We start from the raw sequence: 20977 nt of genomic DNA on the forward strand, positions 1-20977 counted from the left end.
AAGCCACACTGAGACTGAGATGGACTCAGAGTGACCCAGTAGTTTAAGGGCAACCCCATCGATCTTAACTATAAATTAAAAACTTAAACCAGATCTCACTGGATCTAGACACTGAACAGCATCACAAAGAAATATCAGGAAAGCAGTAACCTTCCCAGTGTTTTCCAGCCTCTAGTCAGGGAAGATGGAATCAGGTGCACACCTTGGTGTGGTACACACACTGCAGTGCATTCATAGAAGCGTTTGCATACTTGTTAGTTTATGGGTTGCCTTGCAGACACATGGTCACAGACATCAAGAATGCCACAGTTTGTCTTAGAAGATAATGAGACAACTGCTGTGTGAGGCATTGAGGAGTGTCCCCAGATGCTGCCAGACAGCAGAGCCATGCAGGAATATCTCTGATCCCACAGGGGGGCTGTACAGCCCACCCAGCAGCCACATCAGCACACACCAGGGTAACAGGGTAACTGGCTGCAGCAGGTTCCCTTGTGGTCCGCCCAGCACTGAGTGCCCCATGGTTGGGAGAGCCACTTTCCCGAGGTTCAGTCCATGACTGCAGTTATGGTGTGCTAACTTTTGGCATAGATGGGACTGAAAGATGCTGCTACAGCGGGTGACAACCGCAGGACAGCGCGCCGCCTTGCTGAAGCGATGCCATGAGATCTTTTCTCCCAGACACAATGTGAACACATCCAGGGGACTATCTTGGCTGCGACCACCTCTAGGAAGGTGTGCTGGCTTCTGCGGGGCGTAGCGTAGAGCTCTGCAGGGCAGCGAAAGCTAAGGCGGTTCGGGACCCAAGAGGAGCCCGGCCAGAGGGGCTGAAGACGAAGCGCTGCAAAAACCCAGCGGGCGCCGAAAGCACAAAGCTCGCGGCTGAGGACCCGGCACGGAGCGGAGGAGGAGTGAGGGACGGAGGGAGGGAAGGCGGGAAGGCGGGAAGGCAGGACGATGAGCGCCCGCCCCCACCCGCTGGGCGAGGCCGCCGCTCCCCGCCCGGCTCTACTCCCCGCGCCGCTGCCGCCATTTTGTCTCAGTGTCCGCGTCCCCCGCGAGCGGCCGTCGCTGTAGCTGCGTTGTTCCCGGCCGCAGGTTCCGCTCCGCGCCCGAGCCGGTCCGAAGGGCGGCCCCGTAGATGGCCAGCTTTCCCCTGAGTGTTAACGAGAAGCTCATCGGTGAGGGCGGCGCGGTCGGTCGGTCCGGCTCAGCTCGGGCCTGGGAGGGGTGGGCGGCCTCACCGGGAGCGGGTCCCGGACCTGGCGGCTGCTGCTCGGCCTTCCCGGGCCCTGGAGCCCGGGCGCGGAGCGGCTGCGCTGTGTTGGGGCCGGGGCTGCGCTGCCGCCTCTCGCCGCGCGGTCGGGCCGAGTCGAGGAAGCGGAACGTCTTTGTCCGTGGGGTGAGACGAGACGGCGGCTTCCAGCGCTCCGGAACGCGCTGTTTCACGGCTTCTTTCGGCCGCAGCCGTTTCTGCCATTCGTGGGCAGGACCCAGCGGCGCTGCACAGCTTCTGCCCTCAATTATTCAGTATCGGGGCAGGCTGGAACGTAGTGCAGAACTGCTGCCATGACAGCCAGGACACGGCCAGTCCTGCAGCTCAGGCATACGGGAACGTCGGCTGCTTCTTTGTGACAGTGAGACCTCTCCACAGCTGCTTTACGAGTGATGAATTAGAAGGCAATTAAGTAACACACTGTCACTTCCTCTTAACATCTTAAAATGTTCTTAATTCATGTTGAAATGGAATTTCCTCTGTGTTTTTTCAGCACGGTCACGGGCGGTTGGAGAACTCTTGGCCCCCACTTCTCCTTTCGACAAGAAGTGTGGACGTGAGAACTGGACGGTTGCATTTGCTCCCGATGGATCCTACTTTGCCTGGTCACAAGGACATCGCATAGTGAAGCTGGTCCCCTGGTCCCAGTGCCTTACTAACTTGTAAGATAAAGCTCCGTGGCTTTCAATGAGCCTGAAGAACGTCAGGATTTCAAAATGGGAGATGACTGTTCATCGAATTCCTCTTGTGTTTTTTTTGTTTTGCAGCTTGTTGCACGGCACAAAGAATGTTGCAAATTCAGCCAGTACAAGGCTTCCAAGACAGAACAGCGACAGCAGTCAGAGAAATAAGCCCTGTGAGCATATCATAGACTGCGGTGACATTGTCTGGAGTCTCGCTTTTGGGTCTTCAGTGCCTGAGAAGCAGAGTCGCTGTGTGAATATCGAATGGCATCGCTTCAAATTTGGGCAGGACCAGCTTTTGCTGGCAACAGGCCTGAACAATGGGCGCATCAAGATCTGGGATGTGTATACAGGTAGTGTGGGCGAGGGGAAGATGCTGTTGCAGAGACACTTTATGCAGTAGTAACATTGTTGATACAAAGAATGAATAGTTTACAGAATTCTGTTTGGGAATTGTATATTGAGTACAAATTGTTCTAAAAAATAAGTCATGAGCTGCAACTGGAAACATGCTGTGCTGGGAGAGGAAGGAACAGACTCAGGTTGTGTCTTGAGATGTAAGTGATGGGAGATGAGGCCTTGGTGCTGCAGAATGCTTACGTGTGTGATGGACTTCAGGCACATTAGTTGTTTACATCAAAATCTTGTGCTGGATTTTTTAGTTTTAGTATATTTTGAAACAAAGGGGACTTTAAAAACAAGTGGTTACTTACTGTTTTTGAGTATGGGGAAGAATATATGTCAAATTTGGGCATATTCAGTTTCATCTGAATAAAGTACAGCCCTTCGTTTTAAATTGTGGTGTTTTTGTGTAACAGGAAAACTCCTCCTTAACCTGATGGACCATACAGAAGTTGTTAGAGATTTAACGTTTGCCCCAGATGGCAGCTTGATTTTGGTGTCTGCATCCAGAGACAAAACACTGAGAGTGTGGGACCTGAAAGATGATGGTATGTTTTCAGTTCATCTGTTGTAACACAGGGGAGAAATATGCATCTACTCTATTGATTATTGCTGTTAACACCAGGACTTCTTTAAAATAATAATAATAAAAAAATTCTATTAGTCATTAACTTGGTATGTTCTCTGAAAACTGTGTGTATGTGACTCAGAGGTACCAGCTGGATTGGGCTAACTTCAAAGACCTCATAAAGAGACTTCTTTCAATAGGGAAAAAAGACTTAGAGACTGTGTGGGAGAATTTTTATCTCTGTGCAGACTGACATGGCAAGATGTTTGGAATGAGTGTAACATCTTACAGAGCTTTTCAAATTGCATCTGTAACATTTAGTAGAAATTGATTTTTAAAAATTATTATGTATCTTATTTTTTAGGAAATATGATGAAAGTGTTGAGAGGACATCAGAACTGGGTATATGGTTGTGCATTCTCTCCAGATTCTTCCATTCTCTGTTCTGTTGGAGCTAGTAAAGCAGTATGTGTCAGAGTTTCTTGCTCATTAAATCTACTTAATTATATGCATAATCATTTTAAATCTAAGTAACTGTAAGCTTGTGCTCTGTGTCATGGATTTCTAATGTTTTATGATGATGTAAAAGTGCATGAAATTTAACTAGCAAATGTTGTGTTGAGACACTTATTTTATGAATTGAACTTGCACTGCTTTTAGTGGAAGAAACTTTAAGCATTCTTTGAAAAGTAATCTTGTACATCTGTTTGTAGTATGAAATCAATGACTAAAGCTTCCAGTGTTAGAAGACGCATAGACTAATGCACAAAGCTATTTTATTATTGATTCTATCCTTTCTATCTCCTACTCAATGAAAAGGACTTTTTAAAGTCAGGCAGTCATGGTATCTCCCTGCTGAACAAAAATATTTCTGCGTGTTCCCAATACAAACGGCACTCACGTGTCTAAAAGAGCTAGAATGAAGAACTGCATACTGGTTTTCTTTTCATCTGTATTGTAAAGCCCTGCTAGAGAACTGAAAGCAGTGCAGGTAAAGCATGTATGCAGAAAGCTGCTTTTCTTGGCACTGAAGAACTAGATTAAGACTGAAGAGGGTGTTCAGTTTAGTTGCAGGGGCTTTTTGGGTAGTTTAATGTAGCCTGTCTATGCTGATTAATAAGCACAATTCAGTAGTTGAATACTGCTTTGTATAGATGATTGTTCAAATGCATTTTATGCTTTAAATTATCAGTGCAGTCTTGATAGAGAACAGTTGAGTTTGGGGGCTTGTTTTTTCTTTAATTAGAGTAGATGTAGATGTATACGTTGATATCTTTAGGCTGTGTGTTTTCCATAAGCTTCTTGCTTTCCCTGTCACAGGTGGTGGCAGCAATATTGGTGTGATTGAGGTTAAGCTGGCACCACTCACACAGGAGCACAATGGTGTTAGCTGGGCAGAAAGAGTGGCATCTCTGGCTACCAGGCTGGGGGCGAACTTTACCATAGGATGAAGTAACCTTGCATTCGACTGCAAGGTGTACTGTACGTACGCAGGTGCTGGTTGATGTCCACTTTCTGCTTTCTTTCTTTCTTTTTTTTTCTTTTTTTTTTCTTTTTTCTTTTTTGAATAATTTTCACAGCAGTGAAACACACTTGACTTCTAAAACCTAGTTTCTACTTTTATGCAACATTGGGGTCTTCTTAGAGAAACTGGTTCAGTTTTAGGAAGTACGTGAGGCATTAAGGCCATGTTTGCTTTGTTAAAACATGTATAGTTATCTAAGATGTTTGGTTTTAATCTGTGAGTAAGGGGAAGAAAAAATCAAGGACCCTAATAAGCTCTCTCAGGGACATAATATCTTATGCTTAAGATGATATATTTTCTATAAAACTATGCTACAGAACAACGATAGTTTGTATTAAGTAATTATGCACAATTTTCATTGTGATTTTATATATATATATAATGTACAATTGCATGTAAAATCCCAGAATAATATTTTATCATTGTTTATAATGCAGTATGCAATTAACTGAGTAAACTGTAATATTAATGTTTTTTTTATTGTTGATTTAAAATGCATAAATTCTTTCTAATAATATGGTTAGACTTCCCTATTGTTTTGCCAGAGACATAACTTTTGGCTGTGAAAATTCTCTTTGCTTGCAGTATCTGTTTCTCTTCCTAGGCTGACGTTGGTGATCCAAGCCAATTGTAAACAAGTGATCTTAAACTCAAAGGGATGCCACTGGAGTAACAATATGTTAACCTTACACTTTCTGTCTGTATATTTCTTAAAATTTTGGTAGTTACTGGAAAGAGGGGACTGTAGAGTTTAACCCTATTTATTTCTGCATATTTTAATAAAATAGTTTTGTAATACATGATTTTCAGTAAGCTACGTGGTTAAATTGTGTTGTCTTTATATTTTGTCTTATTTTGTTAATAACATTTAACAAGCGAGTTAGAATTTGCATGTCTGCTTTAATTATTTTTTTAAATTTTCATTTTAATCTTGAGAATGACACTGAGCATATTTCTTAATTGTAGTAATTCGTAATGCCTGATTTTAATATAATCCTAAATAAGCAGCTATTCTTAAACAAAGTAATTGCTTCATTGCTTCGCTGAGCAGAGCTATAACATTAGCTTTTTTAATTGCAGGTTTTTCTCTGGGATATGGATAAATACTCCATGATACGAAAACTTGAAGGACATCACAATGATGTTGTAGCCTGTGAGTTTTCTCCTGACGGAGCTTTACTGGCTACTGCATCCTACGATACTCGAGTCTATGTCTGGGATCCATACATTGGAGTAATTCTTAGGGAGTTTGGGTAAGTGTAGTAGATAAACGTAGAAATTTATAACAAAGGCGTCTGCTGAAGATTAATGCTTTTATTTGGCTGTAACTGATAACTAGACCTGGCAAAAAATCTTAGTAGCAGCTGACAAAAGTCCTACAGCAGTAGGATAGTGGAGTTTTTCCTTCTGAGAAAGAATTTAAAGCACCAGTACTTCAGTGTGGACTAACTGAAGCATTTTTGGTAAAGCTAAAATATTCAGTACTGCAAAAAATACAGTAGCTAAATTTCCACTCCTGATTTCAAGGTTAAAATGTTCAGTCCATTTTTTTTTTCTTTCAGCTTAACTAGTAGAGAAGGAAGATCTGCTGTAGTTATTAAGTATTACGCTGTTGGCTAAGTGTCTCTCTATCTGCAGGCATCTGTTTCCACCTCCTACTCCAATATTTGCTGGAGGTGCAAATGACCGATGGGTTAGATCAGTATCTTTTAGTCACGATGGACTACATATTGCAAGCCTTGCTGATGATAAGTGAGTATGGGGAAAGATCTGTTGGACTCCTTTAATTCTTTCCATGTGATGTGAACATTTAATGACAGTTGGGGTTGGTTTGTTTTAAACTGAGAAATGGTATTTGGTAGTCTCGGTAAAAGTAGATGAGTTGACTGCTATGTGTTTCTGTTCATTTTGAATGTAGAAAATAATGAGCTGTGTGCAGGGGAGATGACTGGAATAACAACAACAAAAAGAAAGGGGTTATAATCAATGAGAAATGTAAATTGAAGTAATAGTGCAGTTAAGAATTTTGTGTTGTTTTAGTTTACACAGCAAAATGAAAAGTACTCCGTGGTCTGGTATTCAGTTTCTGCTTTTGTGCAAATTAAATTTTGAGGAACTTTATTGTAAGCATATGAAGAGTGCCTTCTCAAGATTACAGCAAGGATATAAACTACAGGAATGCTTTAGTTGATTTTTGTTTGTTTAATTTAATTTTAAGATAGGCATTGTTGGGCTTTCCTGTCCGGTGTTACACTTAAGAGATTTTTGTAAATCTTGAGGTTATTGCTTTCTGCTACAGAAGGCCCCCTTTAATTGGCAGAGTTAGAACAGTTGAAGAAATATAAATGATGGCATATATCAGGAATGAGGAAGTCATAGTATTTCAGGCCACATCTGAATTTTGCATCAGACCATTTTTTTGTGTGTGTGGAGTCAGAGATAATTCAAGACAGAGTTAAATGTGTATTCTCGTAACTTACTGCTTCATTTTTTCCTTTTCAGAATGGTAAGATTCTGGAGAATTGATGAAGACTACCCTATACAAGTTGCACCTCTGAACAACGGGCTCTGCTGTACCTTTTCTACTGATGGCAGTGTTCTAGCTGCAGGGCAAGTATATGCTCCCCCCCTTAAATATTAAAGTAACATGGTTAGTTGTTAGCTAAGTGTTCTGAGGATCTTCAGTCATAAGTTGCAACTCAGTGTTAGAGATAATCAAGGGCAGTAATTCTGTTTTCTCTGGTTTACTTACTAATTTATTTTTACTGTGCAGGACGCAGGACGGCAGTGTGTTCTTCTGGGCAACTCCAAGACAAGTCTCTAGCCTCCAGCATTTGTGTCGCATGGCAATTCGAAGAGTGATGCCCACAAGCCAAGTCAGGAACTTGCCTGCTCCATCAAAAGTGATGGAATTTCTTTGTTACCAGATTTGAGCAGAGAGAAAGTAAAAATTACATCAAACTGGCAGGTGGTCCAGCTGCTGAAACTGGCTGAACACTTCAAAGAATCCTCAAACTCTACAGCCTTCATGATTAAAACGCTACAGGTTTTCAAGAGCTATTTAAAAATGGTATCGTAAATATTTTGTCCAAATACCTGACAGTTAAGTTTTTAATATTTATGGAAAACACAGTAGAAGTATTCCTCTTGTTCTCAGTTTTCTAAAACGTGACTGTGAAAGTATGTACATACATAAACATAAGCTGCTACATGCTGTCAGTGTACCTTTAACATTGCTTTTATCATTTTTGATGTGTGTCATGTATATATTGCTTTGGTAGAGCCATCAGATGCATCTGTGCTGTAAAGTGGAAGGATAACTATTATTCTGGGACACTGAGTTAGAAAAAATATTGACATAAGGAAGCTTAACTGCTCTGTATGTATGTACATTGGTTGGAGTTCAGGAAACTGATCCACTGTTATGAATTCATGTTAGTTTACTTGATGGAGAGGTACAGCGTAGCTTTTTAGAACAATGTACGGTGAAGGGAAGTAAGGTAGTAAGGGATGGAGCATATCTAGTATAAAGTCAGGAGTTTTGCCTGTGTCAGCTAAAGGAGGCCTTATGTTCCACATCAGTAAAAAAGGTTCTATTGAAGTATTAGGCAGTGTTGAAGAAATATTTCCTTACATTTCTAAAAATTTAACTACTGTATTATTGCCTGATGCTTTGTCTGTAATAAGAGAAGTTTACAGACTCAGTTTATTATTCTTTGACCCTGTAATATCTCTCTGGGGGTGATTATTGGTTAATGGCCAAAGATAAGCAAAATACTTGTTTTTGCCTTCTGTTATTTATCTGTACCTGCAGATATAAAGAATGTATGCATTGCATAAAATGCCTGATTATATATATTTTTGTTGAATTTTTTTTATTAAAACTTGTATAAAAGTGTCTATTGCAACTGGTGACTGATTTGTGAACGCTACCTGCATGTACCAGTTCCAGCAGCTCTTGTACAGTTTTCCTTTCCAGGCCTGCAGAACACTAATCTCAGTAAATAATCAGTATGGGGAACCACAGCACAACCAGCCCTTTAATGAGATCAGGTCAAAAGCATACGGTGACATAAAGTGCTCCTGTGTTTGTGCACTGTGTCAGATGGAGGAAGGGAAGTTCTGGCTGCACCACGTAGCCAGGGGTTGTACAGGCTGTAGTAACATTTAAGTTGAATGGGGGTTTTTACTTCCATGCTCTGCCAGAGTACTGTTAAACCTCTTTGTCACAACCATTATTATATAATGCATATAACGTATGGCAGATTTGCAATGAACAAGATCCACATGTTTAAATTGTGGACAATGGCTTGTTAAAAATTAACCAAGCTACATCAGTGGCAGCTATGCTGGCTCCTCTGTAGTGACAGACATGCAATAGGGATTTGCTTAGGGATGGGAAGTAGCTGCCCTTAAGCCGTTTGTCAAGCCCTAGGGAAGCAGCCAGTGCTTTCTTGAAGGACAATTTCATCCTTGTGAGAGTGGGCAGCAGACGCAGCAAGAGGACGCCTTGAATCTGAGCAGGACTGTTGTCCAACTTAGTCCAGCAAGTGGGGGAACTTTCCATGCTCTCCTGATCCGTGTACAGCTGAATTAGTGGACTCCTGCAGCAGTACCAGCACTGGTACTATGATGGAGTGGTGAAAAACTCCAGGGAGCACAGATGAAACTGGAAAATAGGACTGATGAGAATTGTTTTTCATGAATTTAGTGCATATGGGATATAGCAAAATCTCACCAGAACACAAGTCCTTCTATCACAGAAGCTGGCAAGTCTGCTATGCAGAGAAGGCATCTTTTTGATGGTTCCATCCAACCTCAATTGATCAAGCATCGTTTTATTTTTGTGTGGGATGTGACACATGGCCTACTTGGCTTCCACCAGCTTGGCTACGAGATACAGAAACAATAAAGAAATCATTCATTCTTGGACATGCTGCTGGCATTTTAAAAGTCTAGGATGCCTTGGAAATACAAGGCACTTTGCTACTTCAACAGTGTGGTCTTACTGGCAGATTTATTTTCTGATCATGTCCTCATTTTCTTGGGTGAAATACAGAAGTCTCTGACAAAACAGAAAGAGCTCATACTGAGCACAGCCCAGCAGGCCTTAAAGTGAAAAACCAAAAGAAAAACAACAAAAAACCAACCAAACAACCAATCCTATAAATATCCCCGTTCCGTTGCTCCAGCACTGTTAAGTGACAACACGTGTACTTCAGACTCACAGTGAAAGAAAGTACTATTATATTTCAGCCCATTTTCAGTGCAGTTTACTGTATTTGCACATGTACAAAAGAAGAGAAACAATGCCATGATGGCAAACAAGCCATCTTCTTCCCTTCTGGAATGCTCAGCCCAGACACTCAGTCCTACTTTCCAGGAAGATTTTCCCCAAACACTATTTCCAAACATCATAAATCAACTTTCCACTCTACAAAGATGACTACAGAACAAAGCCAATGAAATGGAACTTCCTCAGGAACTGAAACTCTGCTGGCAAGGAAACTGCATACGTGTCACTGTGCTCCTTAATGGCTCACTTATGCGATATTTTAATAGAATTGCTCCAATTTGGGACAATATTTTTCTTTTTCTTTTTTCCTCCTAAATGCATGTACTACGACACAGCTTCTCATACACTGCCTAACTGAAGGAAATCCTGGTGAGTTCTGTACCCCCTGGAATGTGCCATCTCAACTTGAATGCAGAGATGAGAAGCTACCAGACGTGAAGTTTTCTGCCACGGAGCCTTCTGATATACAAATACACACTCCCCCTAAATGCAGTCACTCTAATCAGCTCTGTTCTGCGCTCTGCTCGAATGTCTGACCTGAGGAAGCAGCAGCCCTCTCCATGAGAGACCACAAACCAAGAAGTGAGCAGTTATTAACATTTCTGTATCTGCAGACATTAAACAGATGTATGCAGACAGCTCTGATTTGAGGGTATGTCCCTAATAGCTCTACTGGATAATGGAAATAATTATTCCACAACCTCGGAACAACCTACAGCTAAAAAATTGCCCAGAGCCATTTGTCAGGAAAGGAGGAAATAAACTGCAACTCTGGAATGTTACTAAGATGCGTGGAAGTGGTTTTTAGACTGAAGGGTGTTTTGCTGTCGTTACCAAGCTGTCAAATATTTGGCCTAGTTAAAAAGAGCTCATAAAGAAGAAAATTTAATGGAGCAAAAGTAGCCTCTCTGTGTTGGTGGCACTCTGCTCAGCTGGGACTGAACAGAACCGGTTTTAGATCCATTCAAAACCATCTAGAAACATGCTCTGCACAGCTGGTATTTCTGTAGCAAGCATAATTAATGTCTTTGAAGCATTTTGTAATCCTTTGCTGAAATGCACTCTGGGTATTAAAGAAAATCAATAAAGTTGACAGGAACTGAGCAGAGAGGCCGGAAGCGGAGCTTGTCTTGCAATATGCTGACATACTGTGCTGTCTGAGTACTGCAAGCACAGCCCTGCCCGGGCAGGCAGCAAAGACAATTAGCAGGAAGAACAGATGATGTAATAGCTTGCATAATTTCCTAACATGGACAGAAATATCGAGCAGTGGAAGAAAGACATGAATAAGTTAAAATTTCTGCATCTTCTAAGCTCTTTTAAAAAGGAGGTTACATTAATGACACAAAAGTAATAGACAACAGCAGTCAAAATAGGCAGGAGGAAAGTGGAAATTTCTAATACGCTGATGGTTATTTACTCTGTTATTGTTTATTAGCATTATTATATGCAGTAATACAGAGCACATTTCTTCTGGGGACAGGATGTTGGACTATGCGGAGCACTTACTGATCAGTTCTCATTCTTCTCTGCACTGTAAAGGCCCAGTATCACCATGGTACTTGAGTCCTGAGCCCACAGATTCAGACATACCCTAGTTGAAGGAAAGCCCAGCTATAGATCCAATCTATTTCACTTCCTTGTACTCACACCACGCTCCATTTCTAAGTGTTGCCAACTCTGAGAGATACTGATTTGTTTCCAGACAGCCTGTCCTTCATGATGCATGTTCTCTGGACTTAGCAAGCATGACTTAAATGTAGTCTTGCTAGAGAGGCTTATCGAAACCATCAGGCCAGGTTCACTGAAATGGGTGATTTATGGAAGCAAAGAAAGAAAATAACATCTCTGTTTCCTCTCCTTTACCAGTATTGAACAGAGAACCCCAGCTACTTCAAAAGGAACATTATCCACATAAAGCCTCAGCCTGCTTCTCCTCACTCTGAATCAATTATGTTGTTTGTTTCAATCTTTTCTACAGGACATAAATGATAATTGTAGACTAAGTACACACGCTACCTCATTAGTAAGTGTATATGTAATCAACTGCTTACAAGCTTCTGCCTTCTGTGGTGCAGAGGGACACTACAACGTGAGATCTGCAACTGATTCATCCCCAACATCCCCAAGGAATTTCCAGTTCTGACCATCACACAAAACTAAGCCCATCAGTAAGGCCAGAAACACAGAAATGAACTCTCAAAGCTTAGCACATCCTCTGTAGAGTGCCTCTGTGATGTGAGGGATGCTGCATACAGGGAATCTTAGCTGGGGCTCAACTGCTTAATCCAAGTATGCCCAAATATTAGGGACACATACATTTGCACCTTGCAGCTGGGGAAGGAGCAGCACCTCTGGGGACTTTTGTCTGGATTACTACCATATAACTAACTCAAAATATCCCTGCAGATCATGTTAGTGTATCAGAGAAGACGCACCTCATTAGCCAAGACTAGATGAGACAGAAACTGTAAGGCATTGTGACTTGAGGGCATCAATTCTGGTTGACAACTACCATGGTGCTCCTTATAGGACCACAGAACTTGGGGGTATTTATCTGATAATCAGCCTCTCCGCAAAGAAAGGTCCAGTACAGTTCTAGGAAGATTATGGTAAAAACACTTGGTTTTGACCAGTGCATATTTATCTTTCATTCACTTATATTTCCTGACAGGCCCAGACACCTGAGCTGCCCAAGCTTTGAAAATAGAAGCAACAATTTTAACTTTGATATTACCATTTCCAGAAGCACAAGAAACCCACAAATGACTTACAGGCTACACTTACAGGCTACACTTACAGGAGCTACAGCAGTCAGACAGGCAGCCCAGCCAAGGCAAACGCTGGGCTCACCATGCAGCCAGCAGAGACACAGAAGAAGGACTTGAGGAGAAACTGCACTCATGTAACACAGAGAGAGAACCAGAGCAAGGATCAGAAAGATTAAAGATGTAGGGAAGCAGTTTCCACAGGGAGGATACTGCTCAGGTTGAATGCAATTAAGCCTACTTCAAGCTAATATCAATTCCTTCCAAGTTCTTCTTAAGTAACATTTGTCAATAGGTTACACAGAGAGGGGGAGAAAGGGGTGGGGGGAGGGAAGAAAGAAAACAAGGAAAAAAAAAAAACCCAAAGAAAAGGAAAGGATAAAAAAGCAGCAGCATCAGTAATGGGAGCCTCTCTGTACACAAAAAAGCATGGAGAGAAAGACTGCAGCGAACCTGCAGACTGGTCCTCAGTGACTGTCCCTGTCCCCTGGGCACAGACCAGCCTCTGTCTGCATCACATGGGTGCAGCGGCTGCCTGAAAGCAGGTCATAGAGGAGTGAGACTGAGATATAATTTCCTCATCAGAAGGAAGGTCCTTGGAAATGCTCTGAGCACAATGCTTATTTTCAGCATTCATACATGGCATCTCCATTGAATTACTCAGAGATTGACCAAAAAACACTCCTAAGAATTTTGTGTGATTGATTTTGTTAATACTGCAGCTAATTGAGGTCTTCCATTGCAACAGTTCAGAAATAAGGTGGATGAATCCCATAACCTCTATTCCTTATATATTACAATATTCTCATAAAGGACAGAGATCATATAAGATCCCATAGGAAATGTGGTAAAGGCAAAAACTTCTTAGCCAAGTATCAGATTGGAACCATCTGATAAGGCAAATGGATTTTATGTGTGATGCTTCTGCACAGGGATAATTTTGTTTTATAAACACTGCTCCACACAGCACACAAATCCAGCTGTGGTAAGCAGTTCCAGAACAGCTTTAATTATCGATGTACTAGAATGAAAGCAAAGCCAATGTAAACTTCAGATAAGCAATCAGTAACTTTGTTTAGGTCATTATAACAATATCAGCTATCAGCTAAATTACACCTTTTGTAACTCGTTGAATTCCAGACAGAAGTTCTGGAACTTATGTTATTTCAAATGTGAGATTAGAAAACTTCAAACACTCACTGTCTTTGCAGATGTCTGAGTTCTTGGTTGCATAAAGGAGATAAAATATTTATTTATGGGCTGTTATACTGGAGTTGCTAGGCTGGGAGCAACACAACAGAAAGCCTAATCCCACCTCCCTCTGACCTTACTTCTCAGCCTGCACAAGCTTCACAAACATTAAAGATAGCTCAGTTTGCCTGTATAAATGATGGACTTATTGTCACTTAATTGGAGCATACCTTGTACTTCTTCAGGTGTCTACATGAGTGTACATTACCTCAGGTATGTGAACTTACTTGAGTGTCAAACAGCTACAGTTCCTGCCTACATGGTTCTGTGTATATGGAAAGAAGATAATAAAAGCAAAAAGCCCTTAAGTCTTAATGCAGCCTTCTGTGTGCACTTATCTGCCTTCTCTGTTTTTTTAAGCTGAACACAGAGTGGCAGATACTGTCTAGCGGTGACTGAGGATAGAAGCACACAACTGTGAGAACTTACAAGAGTCCATAAAAGTTAATGCAAAAAGTAGCATTGCAGTGCTTGGAGATCACTGTATGTGCAGCCTACAAGGGGAGAGTTACAGGTAAACTCTTACTTTGGAAAAAATACCCTGACTGAGGGTTGCACTTGCGAAGTTTAAACCTGGCCCGAGTCCCGCTGAAATGAACAGTATTAGTCATGCAAGTGTGCCCTTCAAATCCCATGCATCATCATTATGCTCCCACTGCAAGGTAGAAACCAGCATTTTTAAGGAGGTATATCAGAAATTACAATCAAAGGCAGGAGTTTAGGAGTATTTAAAACTAGAGAGGAAAGTTGTCACTGAAAGGCAGACATAGGAAGCTTTTCCTTACTTTCTACTGCTTTAAAATCTGAGCTGCCATTTAGCTGTGCTTTCTCCCCCCTATAACCTTCCTGAATCTTGTATACTCTGCAGAAAGACATAGGTTTTTTGGCATGTCAAGTGGGCTCACTTGAATGACTTCACCCTTAATCTCTTGAAAGTGTAAGTGTAGAAATAGCTTCTCTGATGGATAAGATTCAATTTAAAAGAGTCAAGCGCTAAGACTGTATTTTCATTATTCAGGTTGGAAATTCAGTATACAAAAGACTAACTAGAGAAATAGCTATGCAATCCAAAGAAGCTTTGAGATCCATTAAATTTGTCAGTAAATGCCAGAGAAATGTCTAAATACTAATTCAGCAGGTAGAATAGAAACACGTCCTTTAAAGTTGAACTATGAAAAAATTTTTTGTATTCATGGTGTCCTTCACTGTTTCTTTTTTATGACTTTTCTATTATTATTTCAATTATGTTAGGCCACAGAAATTCCACTGGAGATCCAAAAAGCTCATCAGCTCAATGACCTCTGAGAACACATTAATTATGCTTGTCTAATTAAACCACTAAGATGTTACTGATGCTACTTTCTTCTCTGTTACTTCTTGCTCCTAAAGACAGATAACTCTTTGTGAAGGCTATCTTAATCTGCTTTCAAAAGATATAACATCAATTTGCAAATCATCTTATACCAGAATAAATACCAGGACATAAAAAGTGTACGATAAAAGTATACTGGCATTTTATATTTGCCGTGTAAATGCACATATTCCTGTCTACCTGCACAGCTTGCCTGTTTAAATGAGCCACTAGGGTATGTTTTGATGGTATTGTTAATTATTGACTAGCTACTTGTGGTCACAGCACGAGAAACACGTCCAGGGGAAAGATTTTAAAAAGAAATATTGCTTCATCTTAATTGTGTCAGGTGAGAGAAAAAAAATTCCAAGGTCCACTGCAGATAACAGTAACCTGAAGACCTAGTTTGGGAAGAACTTTGATCCTGATGTGGCGTGTCACAAGACTGAGATTTCAGTTTGCTGCTGTCCCAGTCTGTTTCCTGTTAGGCCACTGGCACTGCAGTGGGGCTGAGCAACTGCCCCACACACATAAACCTCAGCAACACACCTACAAAACAGCAAGACATTCAAGAAGGGCTGCAGGCTACATACACCTAATGTACCAGGCTATTTGCTTGACAGTGATTCAGAAGGCACTGTTCTTTCAGAACAATAAATCAAATGTAGCTGCTACAACCAGCATACTCAGGAGAATAAACAAAAGTTAGGCCAGTGGCCACTTTTTTTGTTGTTGTTGCTGCTGCTGTCAATCCACTCTAGATTTGACATACGGTTTGCTAATGCTACTTCTCTGACCTTACTGCTATCACAGATGAGCATTATCTACTGCCTGGGGGATCTTTTCTGAATATACTCCAGTGCAAAATGAATTAAAATTGAGTTGAACAGAATATATCATGAGTGCAATCTGATGAACAACCGACAGTTCCTAATGAGTCATCATTACAGCAAAGAACAATTTACATTAAAGAAAAGGAAGTTTGAAATATCTACGTCACATGGATTGATGTGGGTATGAGTGACTTCAGATAAGTGTGTCTAGGTTGGGTGGTGTCCAGCTGGCCATGGGGTTGTGTTTCCTGGGCTTGGGAACAGTTTTGTCCTTGAGCTCTAGTTCCCACATCCAGAGAGGTGGCGGCTGTGTGGGCGTTCACTGTGGTGTCACAGGGGAAGGTACAAAGACCACTTGGCTTTGCAACGTTTATTTTCTGTGCCCACTGGCTCATGAGACATTAGGGGGGCTGGAAGTGTACTAAGTGTTTCAAGTGTTTGTGTTTGGTGAAGAGCTGCCAGGATGGTGTTCAGCCAAGATATTCAGTGCAACATCTTCTGACTGATGGCCTGCACCACTAATTATCACTGCTGCCATGAAATACACATTGCACAGACAGCCTCATATTTGGTGCAGAAGTGTCTTTTTCCAGTGAATCTGCATAATCAGACCAGGAAGGCTTGACTTAACCAAGCCTATTTCTGTCTCCAGAAGGATATACAGTTCAATTCATGAGCTCTTCTGGCATCGTGCTCCAAACTAAATTAATTCAAGATGTTCATCTGTGTGGATGCAGAACTTCTTAAATTACGCTTTTCCTATGGAGTTCTTTGCCCAATGGGCGATTCCTTTAAAGCTAAGCCAGCACCACACCCCACACTCCCCTCAAACAAGATTCTTACATACAGCTGGGAGAATGCTCTGCAATGTGATACATAGGGAAGGGCTTCCTCTTTTTACTATCAGTTCTGTCTAGTAATATAAGAAACATGGTGATGAGAGTGTTTTGTAGGCTATTTTTTTTCCTGATTGTATTACAGTTCTTGGTTTCAACAGCAGATGCTATTACCTATTTACTATTCAGAAATTAACCAGCATTTTACATAACAAAATACTTCAAACCAAACATTACCCATAATGCAAGTCATCAGCATGTATGGAGAAATGTAATGAAAATAGCATTTGGAATGCTTATGGAAATCAGTAAACATTTAAATCTTTATTACTACAATGCAGTAGCATTCAAGTCTTCAAAAACCAAGTCTCTCCAGTCCAAAGAACTCCTAAACTAAGCTTATAAGAGACAAAGAGTTGAACAGAAAATATAATCCCTCGTTTAAGGGGAAAGAAATGAGGCATAGTAAGATAGCATGGTAAGATAGTACCTTTGATACAAGTCTATTTTGCTTCTCAAATACAAATATGGTTCAATAACATTAGTCTACAGGGGCAGATCCAGAGCTTTTACTTCACTCATCACAGATGTAGCTTTGCTGCTGACTTGGTTTTCTCTGCTCTTTCAAAATTGATTAGTCTTGTGATTTTACACCAGTGATCGCTTGTTCTTAGGAACTCAACTTCAAGAGTAAAACAACCAGAGCTGAATTTCATCTCAGAGCAACAGGAGCAAAATGTTGTTACATTACCAGAGTCATGGTAAAAATCATTATCTCTATTTATGTACCAAAACCAAGAGGTACCAAGGCACAAACAGTATGTTAATTTTAAGGCCATGTGCTCCTTAAGGATATATTCAGGATTTTGCTCTGACCCTCACATGTCAGACAGTAGGGCTGGCTGGCCTATACTGAGATCTGACCCTATGTGCATCCTGATGAGTTTCTACTTTCATTTATGACTTTGACTGTGATCCATTTAACTCCACTTGAGAAGCTGGGATTGGTTTGAATTGTCGCTGCATTCCTTTGCCAGGAAGAAAAAAAATAAAAAGGAATAGAGAAAGAAGAACTCTCCCTAAAAGGCCTCCAGTTAAAACATTATGATCAATTTGTGAGAACTCAACTTCTCCCCATACTGGAACCCTTTCTGAGTCTACAGTGCTCTCTGCTGGATAACATACATTATTGCTTACTTGGTTTGAAATGGAAATAGCTTCTTGGATGGAATCTGAGAAAACCACTGTCTTCTTGGCACATCCCTTGGCTCTCTCTGAAGAGATGGTGAGCTATATGTTGTCAAGCTTCAAGATGCTACCTGCTATAAAAGCAAAAAATGCTCACAAACAAGAGAATCAACACATTATATTGTTAGCAAATATCTTCTATTCTCCTTCATTATGTGTTTTGTGTCAGCTTCCACATGACCAAAAAGTGGGAGATCCTGGAGTCTATTTCTGACTCCCTCAAGCATTTCTTTACTGGAGTAAAACTGACGTTTTTAGTTGTTAAAATGGTTACAATGCTGGTTTTTTCTTCAAAAGGTGTTGTGAATCAGTACTGATATCAAAAGAATTGCCAGACAGACCACAGGAAGGGGCAAGAATTTCAGGCTCTCTGGCAATCTGTGAACACACAGAGAAGGAAGGCTTTTGTGAGAGCACAAGAGACTGCAACCAGCTGCTGTACCAGTGGCTTTCTGCTAACTCCATTGCTGTCTATGTTACTGTTACTACAGGACCCTGCGCACAGCTACCTGGCTTTGATTACAACATAAGGCAGTGCAGTTCTGGATGGGAACTAGGGAGTAAGCTGCAGGGTTTGTTCCCCAGATTGATGTGCTTGCTTACCTCTGCAGGTAGAGACATTCACCCATGGCCTCCTTTTGTTTGTACATAAAGGCAGAGACTCTGAGGTCAGAGTCAAGAAAGTAGCTCTTTAGCAAGTAATAAAACTACCAGGGTGTGTTTAGATGGGAATCTCTAGTTTACCCAGGGTCTGAAGGTAACCTGCAGCAGCTGTACTCTGCGTCATAACAACCATTTGTATCCCACTGCAGATTGGATTTATCAGCTGCAGTGGAAGAAAACAAGCTATGTGGGATTTTCTGATCCATTAGTGCCCTGGCTTCTTGCAGGAGGCCATCTGCTTGGAGCAGCAAGGAGTATGACAGGGTTCTGCTAAGGCTAGGAGACAACCTCTGACTTCTTTTGTTTCCCCTGCTTTAATTTGGAATGAACCAAAGCATGTAACATAAAACAGTCCCTGAAAACCAAAGAAATGTGTGACTTCAATTCTTTTCCCGAATACATATCTTTATTAACTCTTCCAGGAAAACTGTTTCAGAAACACTCCTTCAGAGACTACAGCTGTGAGATGCTGCCCTTGAGGAGGAGGAGGAAGGAAATTATAAATTATGCACAGCTTTATAGGCCTTTCATGATACAATCTGCATATGAATCATCAGAGTATGACAGTAGCCTCGTGATGGCTGGAGACTGGCATCTGGCAAAACTTTGTTTCCTCCTTCTAATGTTTATTTGTCATCTGCAAGCAGTACTTTTTCCTGGGCCTGCAAACAATCATGCTTTTGTTTAGTGGAGCTGTATTGCAAGAGTCCTTCTACTGGAAAGCATCAGGAAAGTTCCAGCTAATGATGCTCATTTTCATCACTTCTGGGAAAGAATAGTCTGGCTCCCAGCCTAAGGAAGAGTGGAAAAACTGTTCCTCCAGCAAGTATTGAGGAATTGCATTCTGAAATTGTCCCAAACACAATTAAGCCATCAGTCAACTCTTCAGAGGCTCCCAGCTCAGTAAAAATTTTGTTGCTGTCAGACACACATGGTATTTTGTTAAATAATTGAGGTTTTGTTGTAATGTAATGCTCCATTTTGTTTACTATCCCTACACTCTCTTGCAAATAACATCCTTCGCTGCTACAAAGTCAGCAATTCATTTTTCAGGGAGTCAGCTGTGGGAAATCGGGATTTAAGTCTGGCACTCAGGTAAATGGAGTCCACTTCTGCCTCTGCAGCCATCTTCCTGTTTTATGTAGCTTTAAACTCTTGGTGGCCAAGTTCCTAACACTGTCCCATTACCTTATACATGAGCTGTATAAATGCTCATGTATATGCTCATGTTAAATCAAACATCTGAAAAGTGCTAAGAAGGTAGCTCAAAAAAACATTAAATAGAATTATGTTATTTATTGCCATCTTCTGGGACCCACACAGCTGTACCTGTGTAGATCTCACACAGCTTCTTTTATTCTTTTCTTATCTGAAGTTCTGCAGAATTGTCTTACTTTTACTACTATAGTGAAAGCTGAGGTTTACAAGAAACCATGTTACTCCAGGAAATGGGGCTTTAAAGTGAAAACACTGAAAGATGAACTGCAAGATTATGAGACCAAGAGGCTGAGTCACAAGGGCCAGATCTGCAGACCAAGAACACAGCTCACATCCTGCCACCATCCTCCTCAGTACCACCGAGGTAATTTTCCAGAAGCACAGGAACAATTTTCTTGCTGTTCTTTAATGTATCACATCACTCAACATTTTTGTCTCAGACACTTTCCAGGGACAAGCAAGGAGTATCCAGCCAGGAACTGGGGGGAGGGTGCATGGATATTTGCTTCTATCAAGAAAAGTCAAAAGATATGTATATATTTAGTAACTAGCTAAGTCATCAGTTCTTTCACATCTTACTTGAAGTAAGCCAGGCACTATTCTGACCTGACCTAATGCTGCGATGTCTGTGTGGAACACAGATGCCATCAGGATTGGATGGACCCACCCCAAATAGCAACACAGCAAAGTAGGAGGTCAGTAAAGACAGAACAACTTCAATTCATATTTATTGCATCCCTTGAACTCTGTAGAGGTGCTGCCCTCCAGTACAGTCTAAGATGTCTATTCTTGCTGTTATTAAAAAGTACCTTGGGTGGGTTTATAATTCCCAGAGGCATAAAATGGAAGAACTATCCTCACTCATCACAAGGACTACATTTTCAAATGCATATTTTCCACATATGGCAGCAGGGATGTGTACAGTTGTTTCCCCAAATTATGGGCACAAAGCTATGTTACAACCCTGTTGTGGTAGAATTGCACAGTTGTGTGGAATACCTGCAGCAATAATGCTGGGTTTTGTTCAATGATTATCATGCCTACACTTGGAGACAAAGGGCT

The 20977-nt window shown here is 41.3% G+C and overlaps 1 protein-coding gene across 1 annotated transcript; it reads left to right on the plus strand.

The window, feature by feature from the left end:
* Positions 1–992: 992 nt before the first annotated feature.
* WSB1 (WD repeat and SOCS box containing 1) lies at positions 993–8349 on the plus strand. The gene is made up of 9 exons (XM_015881105.2): positions 993–1178; positions 1767–1935; positions 2041–2309; positions 2775–2906; positions 3291–3391; positions 5532–5704; positions 6090–6203; positions 6954–7061; positions 7225–8349. Exons 1-9 carry the CDS (start codon positions 1139–1141, stop codon positions 7382–7384), a joined length of 1266 nt encoding a protein of 421 aa, XP_015736591.1. The 5' UTR covers positions 993–1138; the 3' UTR covers positions 7385–8349.
* Positions 8350–20977: the final 12628 nt, after the last annotated feature.

This window comes from Coturnix japonica, chromosome 19, assembly GCF_001577835.2.
Source record: "Coturnix japonica isolate 7356 chromosome 19, Coturnix japonica 2.1, whole genome shotgun sequence".
NCBI lineage: Eukaryota > Metazoa > Chordata > Aves > Galliformes > Phasianidae > Coturnix > Coturnix japonica.

Bases quoted from the DNA above. Each gene is read 5' to 3' on its own strand.
- WSB1 (XM_015881105.2), top strand. From the start codon at position 1,139: ATGGCCAGCTTTCCCCTGAGTGTTAACGAGAAGCTCATCG. The intron at 2,310-2,774 runs GTAGTGTGGGCG...TTTGTGTAACAG, and splicing joins GATCTGGGATGTGTATACAG to GAAAACTCCTCCTTAACCTG. The intron at 2,907-3,290 runs GTATGTTTTCAG...CTTATTTTTTAG, and splicing joins GTGGGACCTGAAAGATGATG to GAAATATGATGAAAGTGTTG.